Below are 22,357 nucleotides of genomic sequence, written 5' to 3' on the forward strand. Positions count from 1 at the left end.
CCCCCTGCAGTTTCAGCTGGGACTGGGATTCTTTACTTCCTGACCCTAGCTGGTCATGTAGCTTTCCTGTGCACCATTAAAAAGCAGGATGAAGTGTTTCCTGTCTTAATCTAGAGAGAGGGAGACCCATTCGGAAAACATTTTGGGTACAATATAATTGGCTGATGTTTAATGAGTGGTTGGATAGAAACACCACATAGACTGATAGGAGTTGAAGGTTGTCACCGTCCTGGTGTGTCATTAGAAATAAATTTGAATACCTGTGTGTGTGTGTGTGTGTGTGTACACCAATGTCTCCTAGAGAAGGAAACAGAACCTCAACTGTGTGTCATAGGTCCTATATTGCTAACAGCCAAGGGAGAGTCTTTTGCTAAAGTTGCAAAGGTGGGTGTTTTTCAGGGTAGACGAATTGGAGCTCTATCTTGGCTGTTGCCATGAAGTTCCATGTTGCTGCATTTAACAAAATAGTGAAGCCCTAATTGACCATGGCTTGGTTACAGCATTTCTCTCTCTATTTGTGCTAAAATCTTTGATTTGCTCTATGCCATTGATGTGCTAGTAACTAAGACACTAGCATGCTGCGTCCTGTTCTAAAATGGGTATATTCATTATTTTAATCTCTTGCATACATGCCCTGTCTGATCTGGTGATGGGTGGGAGTTATTTGTATACATTACTGTGTGTGTGTGTGTGTGTGTGTGTGTGTGTTCTGTGCCTGCTCCATCTTTTTCAACTCCTTTTTTTTTCTTCTTTCAATTAAGGAAACCAAGTGTGGTGAAACCTAGCACTTCAAGGTAACAGAGCCATGGGAACGATGTGGCTTTACACTGCAGGGGAGTACTTGTCTGTGTAGTGTCTCGTTACCATGAATTAATTGGACACTCATTCTAAGCAGAGTTCCAGAATGTCTGGACTAGGTCTGCTTTTAGGAGGAGCGTATGTGTGGCAAAAGGCCTGGAGATTCCCACCCAGAATGGACTCTATTCCAACGCCTGCTGTGGGAAACAGTGGTGTAATATACTAAGTGCTGCAGCTACTCACAGAGTAAATCACTAAACAAAATCTTTACTACAATAAGGTTTGACTAGTTGAGTTAATTGGCTTCGGCAGTTTGTAGAAGAAGAGAGCTGGAAAGCTGAGATTCTGCCTGCGTGTGCCTACGTTTTAACTTGCTTCTCTTTTAAAAACATAAAAGTATGTGACTGGCATTAGGACAACCCTGCTCTCCTCCAAACCCCAGCCTCCCCTCTCCTCTCAGTTCCAAACAGAGTGTGCTTAGACAGATTTGTTGGGTTAGTAAGAATGGCAACTCTTAGAGCTTGGCTTCAAAGCATTTTATGGACACACAGTCCTTAGGACTCCACTATGTGAGTGGGGTGGGTATTATTATCATCACCTCCATTTTACAGATGGGGAAACTGAGTCGCAGAGCGGGGAAGTGCCTTTTGCAAAACCACAGAGAGCATCTGTGTTGGAGCTGAGATTAGAACTGAGAGCGCTTTATCGAGGCTCCCCTGCTCTAACCAGTAGGCCGTACCATATCCTATTTTGCTAAACAAGCGTGTGAGATTGAGGCTGTAAATGTCCCTAGCCTAGATGTTTCCATATGGAAAACTGCTTTGGTTGGGACCCAGTGTGCCTGACTAGCGTGCTGAGAACAAGTCCTTCAACTACCTTATATGCGTGTGTGCGCTACTGGATGGCAGCCAAATGGCTCAGCTCTGTGTTACAGCAATACAGGGCCCAAGCCCCCTTTAGCTCAGGTGGGTCGGGGTCTGTGCTTTTGGAACAGGAGAATGAGTCCTATCCCTGCTGCTCCCTGGTGTACAGTGTTGTGATGGCCAGGACGCCTTAGATGGCTGTGGATTTGTTACAATATGGTGTGGGATAGGACAGCTGTGAGCAGTTACCTAGAGCTCCATGTATCCTAGGGCCCAATATGCACATATAGCAGTAGCCACAGCAACAGGAGCAGTATCATCATAGATTCACTTCCATCTTCCCCAGGGCCCTGGCTTCTCTGCCTTCCTGTGATCTGGTGCTACTGATAGAAGAGGGGATTCCTGCTTGATTTCACTGCTTGGTATGCTGTGCTGCAGGCCAGCTGGTAGGCCCCAGCAACCTTTAACGGGGTGGTGGTGTTAATGCTGAACCTCAGCGGAAAGAGAATGAGGAGGCAGCCAGTGTGTGCATGTAATGAGTGCCAGGCAGTTGGCAGCTCCCTCTCCCAAGTTAGGAGAGAAATGGATGGGGTCAGGTGTGTCTAATAAGGCCCTGAGACTGGCACATGCTGGTTTCCCTGCCATGATTAGAAGTTCCATTCATAGATTTTTACAGCCACTTGGGATAACGTGTGTAATACAAAACCCAGTTAATAACAATCCCTTCCCAGAAAGGGACGTCTTTCTCACAGGAGCGTGGGGGTTAGGTTCAGTGGCGGATTTAGAGTTTAGTGGGGCCCTGTGCGCAGCTTCATTTTCCTGCCCTCCCCCCCCTTGGGACCCAGCCAAGAAAAAGAACATTCTCTCTTACCTCCCCCCCAAAACCCCCGTTTTTCAGTCTTTTTTTTCTTCATCCTCCTCCTATATTATAAGTAATAGGAAGTAAATGAAAACAAAGTGAGGTACCTTGATTGGGGCGGGGCTTGGGGTGCAGGAGGGGGTGAGGGATGAGGGCTCTGGAAGGGAGTTTGGGTGCAGGGTGCGGGCTCTGGGTTGGGGCAGGGGGTTGGGGCGTGGGAGGAGGAGTGAGTGGTGCAGGCTCTGGGAGGAAGTTTGGGTGCGGGGTGCAGACTCTGGGCTGGGGTAGGGGATTGGGGTGCAGGAGGGGGGCAGAGGGACGGTGCTTACCCGAGGTGGTGTGGCTCCCAAAGTGACCAGCGCACACACCCTTCCGGCAGCGCCTCTTAGGCAGCGGGGGCAGGGGTTCTCTGCGTGTCGCTGCCCGCAGGCGCCGCCCCCACAGCTCCCATTGGCTGCAGTTCCCAGCCAATGGGAGCTGCGGAGTCGGTGCTCGGGGTGGGAGCAATGCGTGGAGACACCCCCACCCTAGGGACTGCAGGGACATGCCAGCCGCTTCCAGGAACGGCGCGGAGGGAGGGAGGCAGAGTGGGCAGGGAGCTGCCTTAGCCCTGCTGCTGGCACATCTCTGCACACCCCATTGGGGGAAGGGAGCAGCAGGTCTCCGTGCACTGCCCAGGGTGGGGGCAACATGTGGAGCTACCCCCCCCCAGGGGCGTGCAGAGATGTTCCAGCAGCCATCCGCTTCCGGGAGCGGTGCGGGGCCACCAGCCATGGCATGCAGGCAACCTGCCTGCCTGACCCCTGTCGTTGGGGGGCCCGTGCCACTGCATGGTGTGTTTAATGGTAATTCTGCTCTTGGTTAGGTTTGTTCTTTTGCAGTGTTAACTGACCCCTTAGTTCCTGGGTTATCCCAGCTCATGCCCGTGGGATAAAATGGAATCTGCAGGAGTTGCTCTGTTCTTATCGGCTGTAAGCGTCTGGGGTAGAGAGTTACAGCTCGCATTTTAAGTTTGTGTCTAAGTTTGGAGGGAGAGTTGTGCAGCAGAGCAGTCTGAGGGCTGCGGAGAATAAAACTGCTCTCTAATCTAGAGAGACTTTGTTATTTCTATCACTCGCAGCTGGAATTTATTTTCGTATGTTTTGAATAAAAACTAAGAATTTTCTAAACATATGGCTACAAGGCGATAAAACAGCCAGGGCTGGCCCCTTTCAGCTCATTCAGGCTCATGGGGCTCGGGCCGCGGGGCTGTAAAATAGCAGCGTAGACATTCGGGTTTGGGCTGGAGCCAGGGCTCTGGGACCCGGAAAGGGGAGGATCTCAGAGCCTGGGCTCCAGCCTGAGCCCAAACATCTATACTGCAGTTTTGTAGCTCCATGAGCCCGAGTCGGCTGAAACGGGCCAGCCGTGGATGTTTTATTGCAGTGTATTGCAGTGTAGACATACCCCAAGAGGCTCCAAATGGGTACTCTGTGACAGGAGATGAAGCTTGGGGTGATGGTTAAAGCACAGGACTAGGTGGTGGGACTCCAGGGCTCTATTCCCAGCTCTGCTGCTGACTGTGTGACCGTGGGCAAGTCAGTTCCCTGCCCTGTGCCTCAGTTTCCCTATCTGTAAAAGAGTGAGAATACCAGCTCTGAGGCTGCCCGGTTGAGAATTCCTTAGTGTTAGTAAAGTGCTTTGAGATCTGCAGAGTATTAGTTGCTTAATACACGTGGGTGTGTCTGAGCTTGGTCCTGACTAGAACCGGGCCATGGACATTCTTGGAAAAAGCAAGCTAGAGTTCATCTTTTTTCAGCCTGCACAGACCAGATTCCAGCTGTTTGTGGAGGAGATTGGGTTTGAATTTAGGGTTCAGGCCCATGCTGGTGCTGCTGTTGGAGTCGGTTCTTCTAACTGTAGTTAACTTGACCCTTCTGGGCGCTGGCTTGTCCATCACCTTCCCCATGCAGCTTAAGCTCCTCCCTCCCCCTCCACGGCTCACTAGCATCGCTCTCACCTGCATCTCCAGCTCAGGCTCCCTCTCTCTCCCTCTGTCCTGACCAGGCTTCTCTCCCTTCTCTTCTGCCATTCCTCACTTTGTGCCTTCCTCCTTTAGGCTCCAGGTAGGAGCCTCTCAGCTAATGCACGCTGAGTCCTCTGCCCATTTTTCTTTCAAATTCCACCTGTCACCCAGAAATCACATTCATGCCTTTGGCCTATGAGCTCCAGGCAGGGACCTGCATCACATTTTTCACCTGTTGTAAAGCAACAAATCCAGCATGGTATAAATAATGATCCCGGTACCAAGGATCTGTGGCCCCAACCAGGGAAAGATGGGAAGGGGCCACCCAGCCATGGACTCGCCCCACATCCCCACCATGCCAGGAGGGCGCTGTTTGGCAAGGCACTCACCGTGGCAGTGGGATGTAGGGAGGCAGTGACAGGAGAGTCTACAGTGATGTGAATCCATGGAGAAGAACACATGTGGCAGCTCCCAGTGGGCTGCGTGGAGTGGAGAATGGGATGACTGGCCACACACCGAGATAGGTACCAGCTTCCAGTGACTGCGTGACTGTCTGCTACAGGTGCAGGTTGGATGTGAAGGGGAGGTGGGCTGTCTCCAAGTCATGGAGCAGTCAGCAGTCCTCCGTGTCCAATCACCGATACCACTGCCACCTTTGCAGCTTTGAGTTGAGGGCCACGCAGGGACTGTGCCGCTAATCTGTGCCCTGCCCCGGGTTACGCGGCGAGACCTCCTCCATATTATCAAAACCAGTTTTCTCAGGCTTTGTGCACAGGGGCAGGATTTAGCTGTGTTGCTGTCATGTGACTTGTGGAGCCCGTGACTTTCCTGGGGCTGGGAGGAAGTTTCCTCGACATTTGTGGATGTTCCTGCAGGGCAGGTGGACCCGAGACTAACACATTTCACTGAGAACTTTGGGCATCACCATCTGGCGCAGCCTGGGAGGTTGCACAGTGACAGGCCAGGGAGACTGTGGACTGGATTTCTCACCTGGGAACTTTGACTCCTTTGTGTGGAATGAGGCTCCTCCCTTCTTTGCAGCTAAAATAAAAAGACTTTAAAATGAGTTCTTAAAGGTTGGCTTTGGGCCAGCAACCATTGCTCTCCCCTCTGGTGCGGCAGCACAAGCATGGTTCGACTAACTTCCAGGAAACAAAGAAAATCAGATCGTGATTGGGGCCCAAAACTCCACCCCGGACACTGGACATTTCTTCACTCTACTTCCCTGACTCCTGCTCTTTTTTGCCACGAGCGCCCTGGGACTTCTCCTAAAAATAGCCCTGCTACCCCGGCAGCCCCATTTGCTGCAAAGCTCCCGGACTGGCTGCTGTGAGGATGCTGCCTGGCGTCTCTCTTGGCTTTCAGATCCCTGGGTTGACCGAGTGAAGCCATCCTAATTGGGTTGGTTTTATTTGTTCCTAACGAGCAGGTGAGTGATTATGCTTTTGACTGTTGCACAATAATTTTGTGGCTAAGGCGGGCTGTCTTGCCCTGTGTTTTCACAGCAGCATTATCTGAACAAGCCTGCTGGAGAAGTATTGCTGCTTTAACGCTGGCTGACAGGGTAATGCTCTGCCCTCTTCACCCCTTTCATAACACTTCTTGCCATGTTGCTGTTCTCTGGTTTATTTGGCACCGGAGGAAAACAATAGTCCTTATACATTTGCATAGCACGTTTCATGCAGAAGTATTCTGGAATGCTGTGTATGCAGAGATTGCTCACCCAGGGCTGAATGCAGCCACCCCTGGGGTGGAACATAGCCGGTGCTTTACAGCACACACCAGCGCTACACAAGAGGCTTTAGGGGAGAAATGGAAGGGAGTTTGGGGAACCTGTAAGTAATTGCCCATGTTGGAATTTGACCAGGAAACTAGCTCCCTAACTCCCTAAAGCATGTCATGGGACCTGAATGGGACCTGAATGGCCACAAGCAGCCAGGACGTTGGCTTTATGGTAGTTCTAGCAGGACAGCTCCCCCAGCCCCATGCATTACAGTTTGTGAGGTGCTGCCTTGTGTTTGCGGAGGAGGGCATCTCCATCCAGCGAGAAAGGCAATCAGAGGCGACCGTTTATTTTCCCCCAGCGCACACACAAGAGAGTGATGGTCACATATCCTGGTTGCCGTGCAGTCTGAGTAGGGAATCTTCATTCCCATCCCCATGCTGCAGAATGGTGGCAGAGCCCCAGAGCATCTGCACATTCAGAGCTGCAGTAGCCCCTGAGGAAAGAGCTGGGTTCTACCAGCCCTGCCCCTGCTCCCTTCTTGTCCCTCTTCTGCCCTCATCCAGTCCCTATTTACTAGGGCACAGGCAGGGTGTCCCTGGAGCCAGCAAGGGGACCTTTTGTCTAGCTCCAGGCCCCGCTCTCCAGCATAATGACCTACACTGCTGCTGCAGATCTCACGGACCTCCATGGCCTGCCTAGTGCTATGAAATGGCGGCTCCCCCTGCTAGCTCGTTTGCTTTGGCTGAGTGTGTCTGTCGCCGCCACGTCACTTTTGAAGCCTTCTCTTTTTCACTTCCCCAGACAGTCTCAATTAGAACACGAGGCCCTGCCGGCTTCAACTAAGGAGCAGATGTGACCCAAGAAATGGGATAGCAGCTGGGGATGAAGATGACACTTGGTCTAATCAAACAACTTCTCACATTATAACTCTGTGAGGTGGGAGACGTGTGAGCCAAAGGCAAGTCGGTGCTCAGAGCGCCTGCTGAGACACACCGCTAGCAAGCCATCTGTAATAAGCTGACCATGCCACTCAACACACGGCAAGGCACGCTCAGTCCAGAGCTGTTTTTAATCCATTTAACTGCAGAGAAGGACCAGAAGGCTGAGAGTTGGGCCAGGTACCTGGAAAATAAGATGGTTACTGTCGAGCAAGGGCGACTTGGCAGAGGAGGCCCTGTTGTACCAGACCTGGAGACGCTCTTGCGCCCCATGGCAGAGGAGATTTTTTCACATTAGACATGTAAGGGTCAATGTTGCCCACAAGACTGTAGATGTTACCAGGCTCATGGAGGAAGAGTAGTTATTGTACTAGACCTACATAAGGACATCTCTGCTTTCTCATTTGGAGCTCGGGCCGTCCAAGAGCCAGATTCTGCCCTCACTTACGCTGGGGAAGCCCCACTCGTTTTAGCAAGAGAGCTTTTGTTTTTTCCCACTTTTTCTTATTCTTAATCAAAAGTTGTGTGCTGGTGGAAGGAGCTGGATTGATAGCCCTGGCGACTGAAGTCCTCTGTTAATACATAAAATAGGTACAGCCCCCGCAGTGGTGATTCACACTACCCCATGCTGGGTCCCATCTGCATGCCTCACTCATGCATTCCGGAGGTCTCAGAGTGTTACAGACACTAATGGATTTGCAAAGCCTTCTTACCCCCAGGAAGGCAAATAAATGTTGTTAGCCCCTTGTGACTGATAAGGAGACTGAGGCATGGAGAGGGGAAGTGATTTGCCTTCCAAGGTCAGTCAGTCAGTGGTAAACATGAAAACAGAACCCGAAGTCCTGACAGCCAGTCCACTGATCTAACCGCTAGACAGCATTGTCATGTATATCTCTGGCTTCTTGCCTCCGTTATAGCCCTCTAATGCCCCACGGCTCTCCCAAGGGGTCTGTGTTCTGTGAGGGTGGACAGGTTGTATCCTAACAAGGAACCAGGATTCTATATAGCTGATACATTTTTAACCCTCCTCTGCACTAAGTTGCACAGGAGAAAACCAATTTCAGTGTTTGGGAGCTACTTCGCTGTGCTTTATGATGCAGATTACCCTGGCTTGGAGAAATTACTACTGCTCTTGTTCTGATTTAGGGCTTGCGGGGCAAATGCCAGCTGTGGAGCTTGACAATGTGAGCTGTACATTTAATACAAAGGTGCCGCCTGGTGATAAGCCAGGACTCTGCATACAATGTCCCACCTTGGCAGTGGGGATGTGGATGAAGTATTGTATTCTGGGACCTGTGCTCTCCATGGGAGATGAGGGTGTCTGCAGCCTGCTCCAGCCCAGCCCTGAGTTGCTGGGAAGTGGCTGATGCAGCTGTTCATTGGACACACCCTGGCAAGGGGGAGCAATATGCAGTCAAATGTAGCAGGGGCGTGAGTACCGGGAGATGATGTGGCAGCCAGTGAGGGTCTAGCTCAGGAGACAGATTGCTGCTCCAATGACGGGTTTTCTTCCTGTTCTTGTCATTATGATTTCCAGTCCCCCCAGTGGTAGAACCAACTTCTCAGGACGTCCGCCAGGGCATGGGCCGCAGCGTCACCCTGCGATGCACCATGCTGAAGGGGAGCCCCATGAAGGTAGCCACAGCCGTCTGGCGCTTCAATGGGAACCTCTTGACCCTGCCCCCCACAGAGCAGCAGGACTACTCAGAGCTGAAGGTGGACAGCGTGAACCGGGAGACCAGTGGTAGCTACGAGTGCAGCATCTCCAACGATGTGGGGGTCTCCACCTGCTTCTTCCAGGTGTCTGGTAAGTCTCACAAATTGCCTCCTCCTTATTATGGTTTTAATTGACTTGCTTATAGTGAGTTTGGTGGCTGGCAAGCCCTGGAGACAGACGCCTTCTCTTCATAGAGTGGGTACAGTATAGGCAAGCTGCCTCCATGCACTCTCCCCACCAGGGTGCTTCAGTTGTGTTCCAGGAGGACTCCCTCTAGGGCTGAGTAGGGAGCTTGGCCTCCACGGCTCATGCAGTCCTTGGTGCCTCTGCTGCCACTGCCTAGAAGGGGGCTAGTTAGTGCCAATTGGGTTGGTGCATTTTTGTGGTGTGAACACTTGCTCTAAAGGAACAGGAGTGACACACACCAAACTCATTTCACATAGGCCACTGTACAGCTGTCTGTTGGTATCCACTCTCAGCTACAGACAACCTGAATCGGATTTAAATGTTGACCAAGCAGGCGTGTAAGACTCCGCATCCCACATCAGCCCTGGAAGACCTCCAGTCCCTTCTTTTAAAACAAAACCCTTCCTTTAGTGTGTATCCTTCTGGTTTCTCCCATTCTTTGTGCAGCGACATCTGCTTAGATTAAAACTAGGCATGGTCTGATGCTGTTACCCAGTGGATTTGCTGCTGGGATTTGTGCAAATCCAGCATGTACACTGAGTAAAATCCTTTCCAACTCCATGGGCAGCAAAAAGGGGCAGCGGCGCTTGAGCTCAAACCAAATGTCTGACCCAGCCACTTCTGCTGATCGTTAAAGCAGTTTTTCCCTTGACCTGAGGTTTGACTTGGGCCCCAGTTTCTACAGAGGTAGATTTACACCCCGTCTTGCGACAGATTAAGTATTTGTACAGACAAGCCCTTACTCCTTCGGCGTGGGTGTGGGGGGGTGTGGTGGCAGGGAGCGGTTGGAAGGTTGGTGGGATCTATTTCATTTCACACCTTCCACTTAGTCATTTCTCAGGCACTGGTACCATGCTGGCCTTAGTCTTTTCCCTTGATACACTCCCGGAACATCCTATTTTGACCAACTACAGTGACCCCTCCCCTATCCCTTCAGACCTCTGTGCATTTGTGTGGCATTAGGTTTCTTTCCGTAACTTACGCCACTTTCCTCACTCACCTGCAGCCAGCACTTATGCCATCACTGCGAAATGAAATCCATTGTGCTCTGTCAAACCAAGCTCTGACTCTAGCAAGCTTACTCATTTCTAGTGGACTTGGAAATGCTTCCAGCACATGGATTCCTTCCTGGAGCTGGTAATTCATGGATTAATGCCATTCAGTTTGTGGTGCTCAGTCCCATGAGACAGGATCCCCTTAGCAGCCTGCGTGTTCCTTCTGCTCCAGCCTTTCTCAAGAGCCAGGGCATAGCTTTCCAGTGCTAGCTTTCGGATTCCATGCTTCTCTGCCCATTCTTATGACCAAACATCTACAGGTCAAGGGAAAACCTCGGCACTCATACAGCTGCATGAAACTTTTGAATTCTTTCTTAGCGCATATATCTGAGAGGAAGGATAGCCCAGCGATTAGGGCATGAGTCTGGGACTTGGGCCACTTGGGGTCTATTCTCTGCTCTGCCACAGACTTCTAGCATGACCTTGGGCAAATCACTTAGCCCCTCTGTGCTTCAGTTCCCCATCTGTAAAATGAGGATAATAGTACTGTTCTACTTTACAGGGTGTTGTGATTCATTTAAAGATTGTGAGGTGCTCAGATATGGGGGCCATGTAAGTACCTAAAATGGATGGGTGTATGGGGGTGCTAGCTTCTTCAACAGATAAATTAATTTGTTACAGGCACATGTGACTTGTAGCTGTCCCGCACCGATTCCACACACACCTTGCTAGCAGCGCTGCCATCACACGCCTATGGTCTGGTCAGTGCTAATCCACTCTCCAGCTTCACCTACATATAAGGTCCAAAAATATGATTTGAATGTGTAACCATCTGGTTCTCCTTTCACCCCAAACAGTTGGAAAAAAGTCCAGCAACAGTTCAACTTTCCAGAAGTGAAGTTTTAAAAGTATCTGATATGCCGTAGTCATTATTAAAGGGCTTCTTCCCCCCACACCCCGCTTGCTGCCACTTCCATTTCGGAGTCAATTAATAAGGAATTAATGTTATGCAAGATGGTAATTACCATCATTTTGGAATCTATTATGAACTTGACTTCTACAGTCAATACAAGTTGAATAAGCAGTAATTAATCTCTGAGGTGGTTCTGAACTTCTTGCTTGTGCAAAAATTTAAGTCGATAAAAATAATAAGAAAAAAAGACATGGCCATAAACATTTATATTCTCCCTCAGAGTTCACAGAAAACAAACCCTAATATATGGAGCTATACCTATCTCATAGAACTGGAAGGGACCTTGAAATGTCATCAAGTCCAGTCCCCTGCCTTCACTAGCAGGGCCAAGTACTGATTTTTGCCCCAGATCCCTAAGTGGCCCCCTCAAAGACTGAACTCACAACCCTGGGTTTAGCAGACCAATGCTCAAGCCACTGAGCTATCCCTCCCCCAAATCCTAATCCTAATCCTGAATCCTTCTAAGACTGATTACACCTCCATAGAATGAGAGGGCCTATGCTTCGAGTGGAAAGTGACTGGAGTGTGTTCTGCCAATGGGAGTGGTTGGGGGTGATGATATTTATGCTCTGCACTCCAGCAATCCGTGCTATTTAGAGATGGCCCCAGTCTGGGAAATTCACATCTGCATCTGGACTCCCCCAAAGTCCAGGGAGAGTTCTGATTCAAGCCCATCTCTTGCCTTGCCCCTTTTCACTCTTGGGGACAGATTTTGAGCTCAGTCACAACAGTGTAAATCTGGAGCTACTCCATTAAGCCAGGTGCAGCGACTCTATTAACTTTTTTATCAATGACCTGGAAGAAAATGTAAAATCATCATTGAAAAAGTTTGCAGATGACACACAAAATGAGGGACTGGTAAATAATGAAGAGGACAGGTCACTGATTCAGAGTGATCTGGATAGCATGGTAACCTGGGTGCAAGCGAACAATGTGTGTTTTAATGTGGCTAACTGTAAATGTCTACATCTAGGAACAAAGAATGTAGGGCGTCCTTAGAGGATGGGGTAATCTATCCTTGGAAGCAATGACCCTAAATTGATTTGGGGGTTGTGGTGGATAATCAGCTGAATGCAAGCTCCTGGTGCAACGCTGTGGCCAAAAGAACAAATGCAATCCTGGGATACACAAACAGGGGGATCTCGAATAGGAGAAGAGCAGTTATTTTAACTCTCTATTTGGCACAGGTGCAACCACTGCTGGAATACTGTGTTCAGTTCTGGTGCCCACAATTCAAGAAGGAAGTTGATAAATTGGAGCGGCTTCAGAGAAGAGCCATGAGAATGATTAAAGGATTCAAAAACGTGCCTCATAGTGATAGACTCAAGGAGCTCAATCTATTTAGCTTAGCAAAGAGAAGGTTAAGCAGTGACTTGATTCCAGTTTATGAATACCTACCTGTGGAACAGATGTTTAACAATGGGCTCTTCAGTCTAACAGAGAAAAGTGTAAAATTATCTAATGGCTGGAAGTTGAAACTAGACAAACTCAGACTGGAAATAAGGTGTAAATTTGTAACCACTGGAACAATTTACCAAGGGTTCTGGTGGATTCTCCATCACTGACATTTTTTATGAATTGAGATTGGATATTTTTCTAACAGATCTCCTCTATGAATGATTTTGGGGGAGTTCTATGGCCTGTGCTTTACAGGAGGTCAGACTAGAGAATCACAATGGTCCTTTCTGGCCTTGGAATCTGTGTCCCCCAAATCAGATTCTGGCCCTGGGGTCCTGTCATCTGTGGAGGCAGAGGCAGAAAAAGGGCTTCTGCTGCCCCATGGAAAATCCTTCTACCACCACCCATCTATCTTCTTTCTAGAGCATATTTTCCTCTGTCTCTCTCTTCTGGTGCAGCTCTTCATTTCTAGGAGGAGACATTGGCTCAGAAACCAGATCTTTTCCCCCTTAAAATACAAATATGGTCTATTTGCCAAAAGGTTCTTTCCCTAGGGATTGTTAGCAGGAGGCTCTATGAAGCAGCCGATGAAACAGGAGAAACAAAAATACCACTTTAAAGTTGCCTCAATCTAAACTGCAGACAGAAGGGAGACCAGTGTTAGTTCAACCACAGAACTAAACCCATTGCCGCCTTCACCGGTGCACTGTCATGGTGTGCTGGGGGTCACTAGGTTGTTACCTTCCCCCAGTAGCTTAGCCAGTGGAAATGGGAGCATAGAAACATATAGTTTGAATGGCTTTTAAAATGTAAATGAGGTGTTTAGCATGATGCCAGCCTATGCCCCTGGGTACAGAGGACCACCTCAGCTGCAGTTGGGCTGATGAGATGGGCAGTGAAGTCTCACCACCCTCGCCATCTCACTTTGTAACTTAAGTTCCCACTCCCCCACCCATCCCCTTTCTCTTCTTTCTTTTTCTTTCCCAGCCAAAGCTTACAACCCAGAGTTTTACTACGACACTCCCAACCCCACACTCAGCCAGAAGCAATCCAAGAACTACTCTTATGTCTTGCAGTGGACACAGAAGGAACCCGACGCAGTGGATCCCATTCTCAAGTACCGGCTGGATGTCCGGCAGGTAAGATCCCTAATCGCTCTTCTCCAGCACCGTGCCCATATTTGGGAAGACCAGCTTTCAGTGAGAGCTGGGAGGAGCTTACCTCAGATACTACCCGCAGATTGGGAGCTGCTCTTAGCAGAGTAGCCAGAAACTGAGGGTCTGGCCACTCTTTCCCTCCAAGGAATTGAAGAGGAAAGCCAATTGTGCAGGTCAGTGTTTATGTTCAAGTCTGTTGTAGGGGAGGATTGAGGCACTAAAAGGCCTCACTCCTTGGACTTTTCATGCTCCATCTTCTGAGTGCGGTTTTAATATGAATGCCCTTCTCCCCCCCCCCCCCCAAGTCACTCTGTAGGTTGGAGACTCAGGCAAGTGGAATTTCAGCCTCTTCACTCATTAAAATAAAGGGAATAAAGTGACAAGCTCTCTGGGCTGGACCTGCAGGGAAAAGTCATTGTTTGTGTTACGGAAGGTCTTTCATACTGTCACAGTCGTGAAGTCATTGGAATTATATAAACTCTGCAGGAGCAAGGGTTTCTGTTTCTAGTTCTGTACAGGCTGAAGGGGAATTATGGAGGGCCAGAGAGGATCAGGGGAAAATAGGAGAGGGCACTGGCTAGAGAGAATCACAGTCTGACACTTTTAAGAGTGTGGTAACCTAACCAAGTATCACAGGACACTCCCACCCAGGTTTTGCCTCCTTATCTGGGGCAAAATGCCCAGATTTCTCCAGGTTTTTAAGATTGGTGCTTCTTGGGGTCTGGTAGTTAATGTGTTTGTGTGATGTTTGGGAGCAAAAGATTATTTACTGTATATACAAAACAAAATAATTAAAAAAGAATCCAAGTGCCTCCCTCCTTTGGGTCACATAGTGTATCTCATCTTTATGTCTTTGTTTGATTGTGAGCTCTCCAGGGGAGGGACTTCTTATATTTGTTTCTCGTACAGCGCAGAGCACATTGTCAGTGCTTAACAAATAATCACCACAATATAGGACACAGGGGAGCTTTTTATAATGAAGTCACTTTATCACCGAACAACTTCACTGTAAAATGGGATTCACTGTAACCAGAATTGCCATTTCCGCCTTTGCAACTCTCTGAAATAATTTAGGATTTTCATTCTTTTTCACCCTCAACCACATTCCTCTCCATCTATAAGGTGAGTATATGTAGTCTCAGATCTGATTCTCATTTACAGGGAGGCCCCCTTACACCTTTGTAAATGGGCCTTGAAGAGGAGGGAAATGACATTTACGCTACCGGAGTGGTAGAAAGGCCTTTGTGGAAAGGAGAATTAGTCCTATTGTCTTTGTCTGCATTTCACAATATATCGCTGTTGGCATTATCTGTTTCTCTTTACTGGCATCATTACATTCTTATAATGAAGATTTTCCTGCATTTGCAATCTAAACATGTTTGCATAAATTTATTACTTGCTGAATGCTGCATCAATAGAGTATGATGTCAAGTGGGGCCATAGTAAGGTATATTAATCTCATACCCAGCCATTCTCCTATGACATGCTAAAGCTCCCATGGGGGGAGGTGCATAGGGGAGAAGGTTTGGCACTGAATAAGGCATGGGGGGAAAAGCGGAAAAGATAGACAGTTCATTCCCCACTCAAGACAGTGCTTGGACACATGCAGACAGAGTAGAAGGCAATATGTTTCCACGATACTGAGCTGGTCTGGTTCTCCTCCTACAGTGTTGATCGGTGTTCTTGCTCAGTGAGTGTGTTCCTCCTCCACTTTCCATAGTGGGGTTCACCTTTGCATTCCTCCCCTCGCTTTCCACCCTCTTTCTGGGTGATCTCATCCACTCTCGTGCTCTCAATGCTCATTTTCATGCTGGTGACTCTCAGATCTCTCTCTGCACTCCTGACTTGTCTCTCTGCATCCAGTCCATGCATCTCAGCCTGTCTCTGGCATTTTCCCCAGATGTCTCGTCATCAGCTAACACTAAACGTGGCCAAAACAGAGCTTCTGGTCTGTCCTCCGAAGCCCTGCCCATCTTCCAGTTCTTATGTCACTGCAACACCATGCTCCTCCTTGTCACTTGGGCCTGTAAGTAGGGAGTGCCATCTTCGACTCCTTACCTTTTATGCTATTTTCCCCAAGGGGGCATGGCAGGATACATGAACAACCTTTTGCCTTGTTGTTTAATCTCCTGGGTTCCTCGCCTAGTGGAGAACATGAGGATGCTGGTGAATACAACTGTGAAAAGCAAAAAAGGTGCTGAAAAGCTTAGCTGGAAAAAAAAGTGCTTTCATGTGAAGAGCCCTTAAGGGAAGAAAATTTGTCTGGATAAATGATAAGAGTGTGTTTGTCTGTGAACTCTTCTCACTGGATACTTCCTAGCTTCAAGGTGCTACCTATGGTGGAATGAAAGTTCTATTATGGGAAGTCTGAGAGTAAGGATTTCCCTCCTCCCCCATTGTGATGGAATATTCTGCTCAGAGAAAATATGCCTCTTGATCAGTCGTGTGCAGTGTTGGTCCCAGGACATGAGAAACAAGGTGGGTGAGGTTAAAAAAAAACTGTCTGGGAATTGGTCCTGCTTTGAGCAGGGGGTTGGACTAGATGATCTCTTGAGGTCCCTTCCAACCCTGATATTCTATGATTCAATATCTTTTATTGGACCCACTTCTGTTGGTGCAAGAGACATGCTTTTGAGCTTCACAAAGCTCTTTTTCAGGTCTAAGAAAAAGGTACTCATCAGTCAGCCATTCCCAGTGTTAGAGAGATCCTAATTTACCAGCCAGCTGGAATTCATCAATTCATCAGCATTCTTAGAGCTGCTCAGGCTCACTGGCCTGTCAGAATTCATTCCTCAGCACCATTACACCCCCTGAACACGTCTGAGCCAAGACAGGGGATTCTTGGGTGCTGACTGGTGAGGGGCAGCCAGGTGATGACTAACTCTTGCTGAGCTGGAATTACAGGAGGAGTAAATGTAATGATCTTTGCTGGATCTCATTTCAGTCTCCTCAGTTTGGTTTAAGGGCTCTTGGTGTGTGTATATATAATGCAAAGATCCCTAAACAGCTGCATGCTCTGCAGGACCCCAGGGAACCCTTGAATTGAAATTGCCTACTGCAGCTGTTGAAACCTGTGTTGGGTGGAAGTAGAAGCGTTGCTTATTGTTCAACTGGCAAAGTGGCTCCTAACCTTCTGTCTCTTCCTGTTCAGCACCTCTGGACAGACAATAGGGTTAGATGGGGCTGCGCATTCCAGGGTGACGGATCTAAGAAAATCGAGTACTTCAGAGATGCTGGCGTTTCCTGCACGGGGACTCCCAACAGGGGAGGCCTGTGCATTTTCAGATGGGATTTGATCATTCAGGGCACTGCTGATGATGATTATGACGACAGACAAACCAGTTCCATTTGGATACAAATTAACCTAAACTTAAAAAATAGCCTGATAGCTTGGAGCTACCCCCAGGGACAGCACCGGCAGTAGCAGTTCAAGCCTCTTGAAAAGCCTTAGTTTTATCTCTCACCTGAAGGACCACACATCCAGCAGCAGGCCACCGAATTGCACCGTGCAGCAGCACTGGCTTCGTTAGTGCTTTGGAGGGAAGCTTGTTCTGCACCAAAGACTCTGCAAAGCCCTGCTTTTTTTATTTCTTGCTCCAGGAGGTATCCCCTTGCAGTGCTGACCAGGGTCGATCCTGCTTATGAAGTCTAGTGAGTTTTTGCAGCCTCAGGTGGTTTGACTGTGGGCAGATTGTAAGGCCTAGGGTTATTTTTCTTCCAAGCACAGATATTCCTGTAGCATGGAAAGGCACCAGGCACGCTCTGAAAGCTTCCTGCATCGCTTGGGGATTCAGAGCAGCCCACTCAAACCAAACCCTGGCTTAAAAAATAAAATATCCTTTCAGTTGCTTGTTTCTTTGTGTGTGGTTTATGCCCTCCCAGAGCTCTGCTCTAATATTAAAGGGAAATAAAAAGCCTTTTAATATTGTGTGCAGGTTGCATCCTGGAGGAAGGATCTGAGCTGAGCTGGTGGTTACAGGGGACAGTGGCAGAATTACTGTGTGCTCAATGAGACGGAACCCATCTGTGACCCGAGGCTGAGGGAGAAAGAGGCAGGAGAAGGTACCGGTGCAGAAGGAACGTTTAATCTTCACGCTGCCCCTCAGGGGGACCTGAGGCTAACGTTTCCTCCTTAAATTCTGATGTGTGGCCTCCAACCAAAACCGGGCCAGGTTAACACATTCCTGCCATTCCTCTGATTGGAACAGACTCGGATTTGCCTGGCGAAGTGTTCCTCAGACCCCCTCAGCAACCTGCACCAGCCAACCATCTGCGGTGCAGGCTTCTCGCTTCCCCATTAACTGCAAAGAGCGCTCCCCTCCTGGACCCACTCGCTAAATTAGCTAACCAGGTGGCCATCTCCGATTAATTCCTGCCAGGGAGCCCAGCGAGTCTTTAATGAGATCGGCCCTGTGCAATATCAGAGTGATTGGAGGGGGAGAGAGAGAGACTCTCTCTCTCTTTGTTGGTGCTTTCATCCTCTCCCTGTTTGATAAACATCCTCTGCTATCTACAAAACTGAGCTGGGCTTGGGAGCCGGCTGCTGCTCACCCCATCAGCCAGCCAGAGGGCGTTAATGAGGGCTAAGGCGGTGGGGAGCCAGGCTCACCACATTGGAGGTGACATATAACAGAGCTGCTTGGCCATACTCAGGACAGGGGCGATAGCAGGGATTTAATGATGGAGATTAGAGTGGAAGGTTAACTCTGCTGATGGCCATTGCAGCGCAGCAGGAGCTGTTTTATGCTGAGGTCCATTTGCCATAAAATTGTGTCTTTCTTTCTTGCCTCTAACATGTTTTTACCCTCCTCCAACCCCACTCGATCGGTGTCTCTAGATGTTGCTCTGTCTTGTTAGTGCAGAAAGCCAAAAGCCCCGCAGAGGAGAGGGCACAGGGGCTGGAGGGGATCCCTTACCTGTGCTCTCTAGTTCCTCCTGCTGGCTGACTGAAGCAGTGGCACTGGAGCTCCAAAGCGAGGTGTCACCAGCCCTCCCTGCTGTTTGCTTTCATCTTCAAAGCCAGTGTTCTCAGCTCAGCACACAAGCCAGCCTGTAGTAATACACCAGTGTGTGTATTTCCCCATTCAGGAGCAACCTCTAAGCGACAAGCTCATGTACGCAACCCTGTGCTCATGAGCAACCGAACCCTAACAAACATAAATGTCCCGGCACTAACCAGCTAATGTGTGTGTCCCAGCAGGTACAGACAACCCAACGATAACAACCCAGCCCAGCACTCACAAGCAATAATAAACCAGGGCTCGGGTCAGAGCTCATGCTTTAGGAAGGGTTCTGAACCAGTGAAGAAGGAAAACATGCTGGTGGGTGCCTCTCCTAGCGTTCGGCACCCTATGCTGGGAGATGAACCAAGCACCTTCTCCAGACATGGTCGCTGCTTCAGGCGAAACGGCTCTGGAAATGGTACAGAGATGTCTCGCAGGGGAAGGAAGAGGAAGGGTTACCTTGGGGCTACAGAAACTGAAACTCCTCCTAAGACAGACTCAGGTGTCTGAACTCGCTTTACAAAAACAGGCGAACGTTTTGCCAGCTCATGGGGATTATGTGCTGTCTAGGCAACACCATGATCATCACCAAGGAAACGACACCACATGGGGCTGTGATGATAGGCCTATGTCCACAACATAATTATCCTGAGGTTCGTTGCCTGTGCACATATTGGGCCAGAGTCTGCTGTCCCACACACTGGTGTCTGACAAGATTTTCACCTCAGAAGACCCTGCAGGAGCTATCCTGGAAGGGAGCAGAGTCAGAGGAACTGAGCTGAAGTTCTTAAATTTAAGTAGGATTTAGTGAAAACCGATCAGTCCTTTTGTCTAACAGTATCCTAGAATGTTAGAACAAGAGGTCAGAGGATTTACCAATGGCTGGTAAATTTACATTGACACAAGTAAAAGGAAATACTGTTCTACACATAGGAATGAATTAAGCTGACTTAGAGTTGCACGTGGAATGGGTATGGCCCACGGTGGGTTGTCTGCCTGTAGAATTACTTCTGGAAATGGTTGAGTCCCACACCAAGAGGCTGCATAGCTTTGGGTATGTCTACACTGCAGTCAGAGCTATGATCACAGCACATGTAAACACACCCCAGCTAACTTCGATCTGGCTAGCTCCAATAATAATTAGCAGTGAAGCTGTGGCAGCACGAGCTAGCCACTTGAGTACACTCCCAGGTAGGCTTATACAGCCCGTGCTGCTGCTTTGGCTTCACTGCTGCTGTTTGAGCTAGCTAGAGCAAAGCTAGCTTGGGTATGTCTAGACCAGGGGTCAGCAACCTTTCAGAAGTGGTGTGCCAAGTCTTCATTTATTCACTTTAATTTAAAGTTTCGTGTGCCAATAATACATTTTAACGTCTTTAGAAGGTCTCTTTCTGTAAGTCTATAATATATAACTAAACTATTGTTGTATGTAAAGTAAATAAGGTTTTTAAAATGTTTAAGAAGCTTCATTTAAAATTAAATTAAAATGCAGAGCCCCCCCAGACCAGTGGCCAGGACCCAGGCGGTGTGAGTGCCACTGAAAATCAGTTCGCGTGCCGCCTTCGGCACCCATGCCATAGGTTGCCTACCCCTGGTCTAGACGTACTGCAATCACACCTGTCGCTGCCATGCAGACGTACCCTTTGTGACCAGTAATTGTAGTTATGGACTAAAATAAGGTAATAGCAGCTCAGGGCATAAATTCATTGCTTTGTGGGATGAGAAGGTCATTTCTAGAGCTGATAAAAAAAAATTCAATGAAATAATTTTCCATCAAACCTTTTAAATTTAAGTTTTGACTGAATTTTCATCTAGGTATCTCAGATCCAGGGATAGACTTACTGGTCAAAACCAGAGAGAGAGACCCAGACTAGCCCCAGAATAGCCAATGCTCACCTGGGATGTGGAAGACCCAGATACAAACTCCTGCTCTGAATTGGGCTGAGCAAGGACATTAACCTGGGTCTCCTCCCACACCCCAGCGGAGTGCCCTAACCACCAGATTGTAGAGTTAGACTTCTCTCGTGTACAATGAATATTCATTCATACAAAGTGGAGCAGCTCCAACAAGTGAGATTGAGAGAGTCAGTTTCATCAGCTTGCCAGTACCTCCCTTGCCCATACAGCTGTTGTGAGGACTGGGAACTGCAGATACCTGGCCACAAAGTGCCAAGTGCAGGCACCAGATTGAGTTTCATAAAGATGTCTCATATTTGGGATGATCCTCCCAGGTTGAGATGGCTTATGACTCTGGAAAGGTTGTTTTTTTTTTATCAACCTCCTTTTTGCCTTCCCTAGCCACCAGGCTGGTATCTGATGGTGTCCTATTATAGCAGCACTTCATGAGCAAAGTAAAAATTGAATTGGCTACAAAAATGTCCTCCCCTGGAGTGCGTAACATGTCAGATGAGTAACACCTGGAGAAGGTTCTCGGATCTAATTTACTTTCCACCATTGATGCAATTTGTTTACTTTTTACTCAGCCAGTGACACTAGACTATGGGCATAAGTAAGGGTGTGCGGGACAGAGCCCTTAATGAGGCAGAGGCCATTGGAGGAGTGTAAACAGCAGGTGGAGTGGTTTGAAGTTCTTGGTTCAAGCGGCCGTGAGGCAGAAAAAGCAGGAAGGAGGTGACTGTGTCTTTAAGGTCAGTGAGAGGAAGAGTGGCTTGGGATGTTCAGTAAAATTGAGTGACAGCTTTGCTAGGTGAAAGGGGAACTGTAGGCAGAGATCAATAGCGCATGATGGACAAGACTCCTCCTGAAGCATAATAAGATTTGTGTGTCAGGCCCCGGGAAAAGCAGCAGCATCCCCATTAATATTTGGGAACAGAGGAGGCAGGATCATGCTCCATCTGCTCCCACCACTGCTCAGTATTGTTCACACAGCTGCAGTCACTTTTGCTGACAAGTGTTTAGTCTTCTCTGCTTTCCACTCTGGATGTTTGTCAGTGGGATGTGTTTGTGAGGGCAGCCGCTAGCATGCGGGCTTCTCTGCTAGGTCTGAAGGGTTGGAAAGACTCCAAACTAGTTGGATATTTTGCGGTTGGGAGAGGAGGGAGCTCCCTTTTAGTTTCAAAAATATATATGCTATGCAGACCAATTTCCGTGCTAACTAAATCCACAAAGGATTGCTTCCATTTGGGACCAGCACAGTGGGGCCAGGGGAGGTGACTCCTCCCACCTGGGGCTGGCTCACTGCAGCCCCGTGATGCGGGCAGGAGGGTGTTTGCTAGATCATGCAGTATGGTTCCAACTGGCTCTGCCAGGGAGAGGCTCAGAGTGATTCCTGCAGAATCCTGTATGCCAGCAGTGTCTCCAAGCTGATAGCAGTTCAGCTTGGTTCCTATTGGATGAGCCAGGGGAAGATAAATCCCACATTAGACCAGCCTGAAATCTGTCAGCTCTGCTAGTGAGACTCTGGTTTAGTGCACCCAGGAGGAGTTCAGCAAATGATTCACAACAAATAATTTGATTAATTTTGACTTGTTTTAATCACAAATTGCTCATGAACAATCATTAAACGGTCAGATTTATTCGTTATTGACTGTGATTCAGGAAGGTACGCAGCCAGTAATCCTTGGTCTGCAGCTCATTTGCAAGTGCTTAGTTGGGAACACTGGCAATTTCAGCTGTGCAGGTTAGATATATCAGTTCCGTGGTGTTTCTGTTCTCTGATTAGCTGATTTCCATAACTAATCTACACAGCCTAGAGAGTGACGTGTGAGTGTTACAATCCAAC

The 22,357-nt window shown here is 48.5% G+C and overlaps 1 protein-coding gene across 4 annotated transcripts in view; it reads left to right on the plus strand.

The window, feature by feature from the left end:
* The window catches only part of MDGA1 (MAM domain containing glycosylphosphatidylinositol anchor 1), a 185,823-nt gene that overhangs the window by 113,060 nt on the left and 50,406 nt on the right, over positions 1-22,357 (plus strand). For all 4 annotated transcript variants that reach the window (XM_039531598.1, XM_039531600.1, XM_039531601.1 and 1 more), the window contains exons 10-11: positions 8,727-8,996; positions 13,446-13,597. In XM_039531598.1, the coding sequence (XP_039387532.1) occupies positions 8,727-8,996; positions 13,446-13,597 (422 nt within the window). The remainder of the gene's footprint in view (positions 1-8,726; positions 8,997-13,445; positions 13,598-22,357) is intronic.

Source organism: Mauremys reevesii, linkage group 3 (assembly GCF_016161935.1).
Source record: "Mauremys reevesii isolate NIE-2019 linkage group 3, ASM1616193v1, whole genome shotgun sequence".
Taxonomy (NCBI): Eukaryota; Metazoa; Chordata; order Testudines; family Geoemydidae; genus Mauremys; species Mauremys reevesii.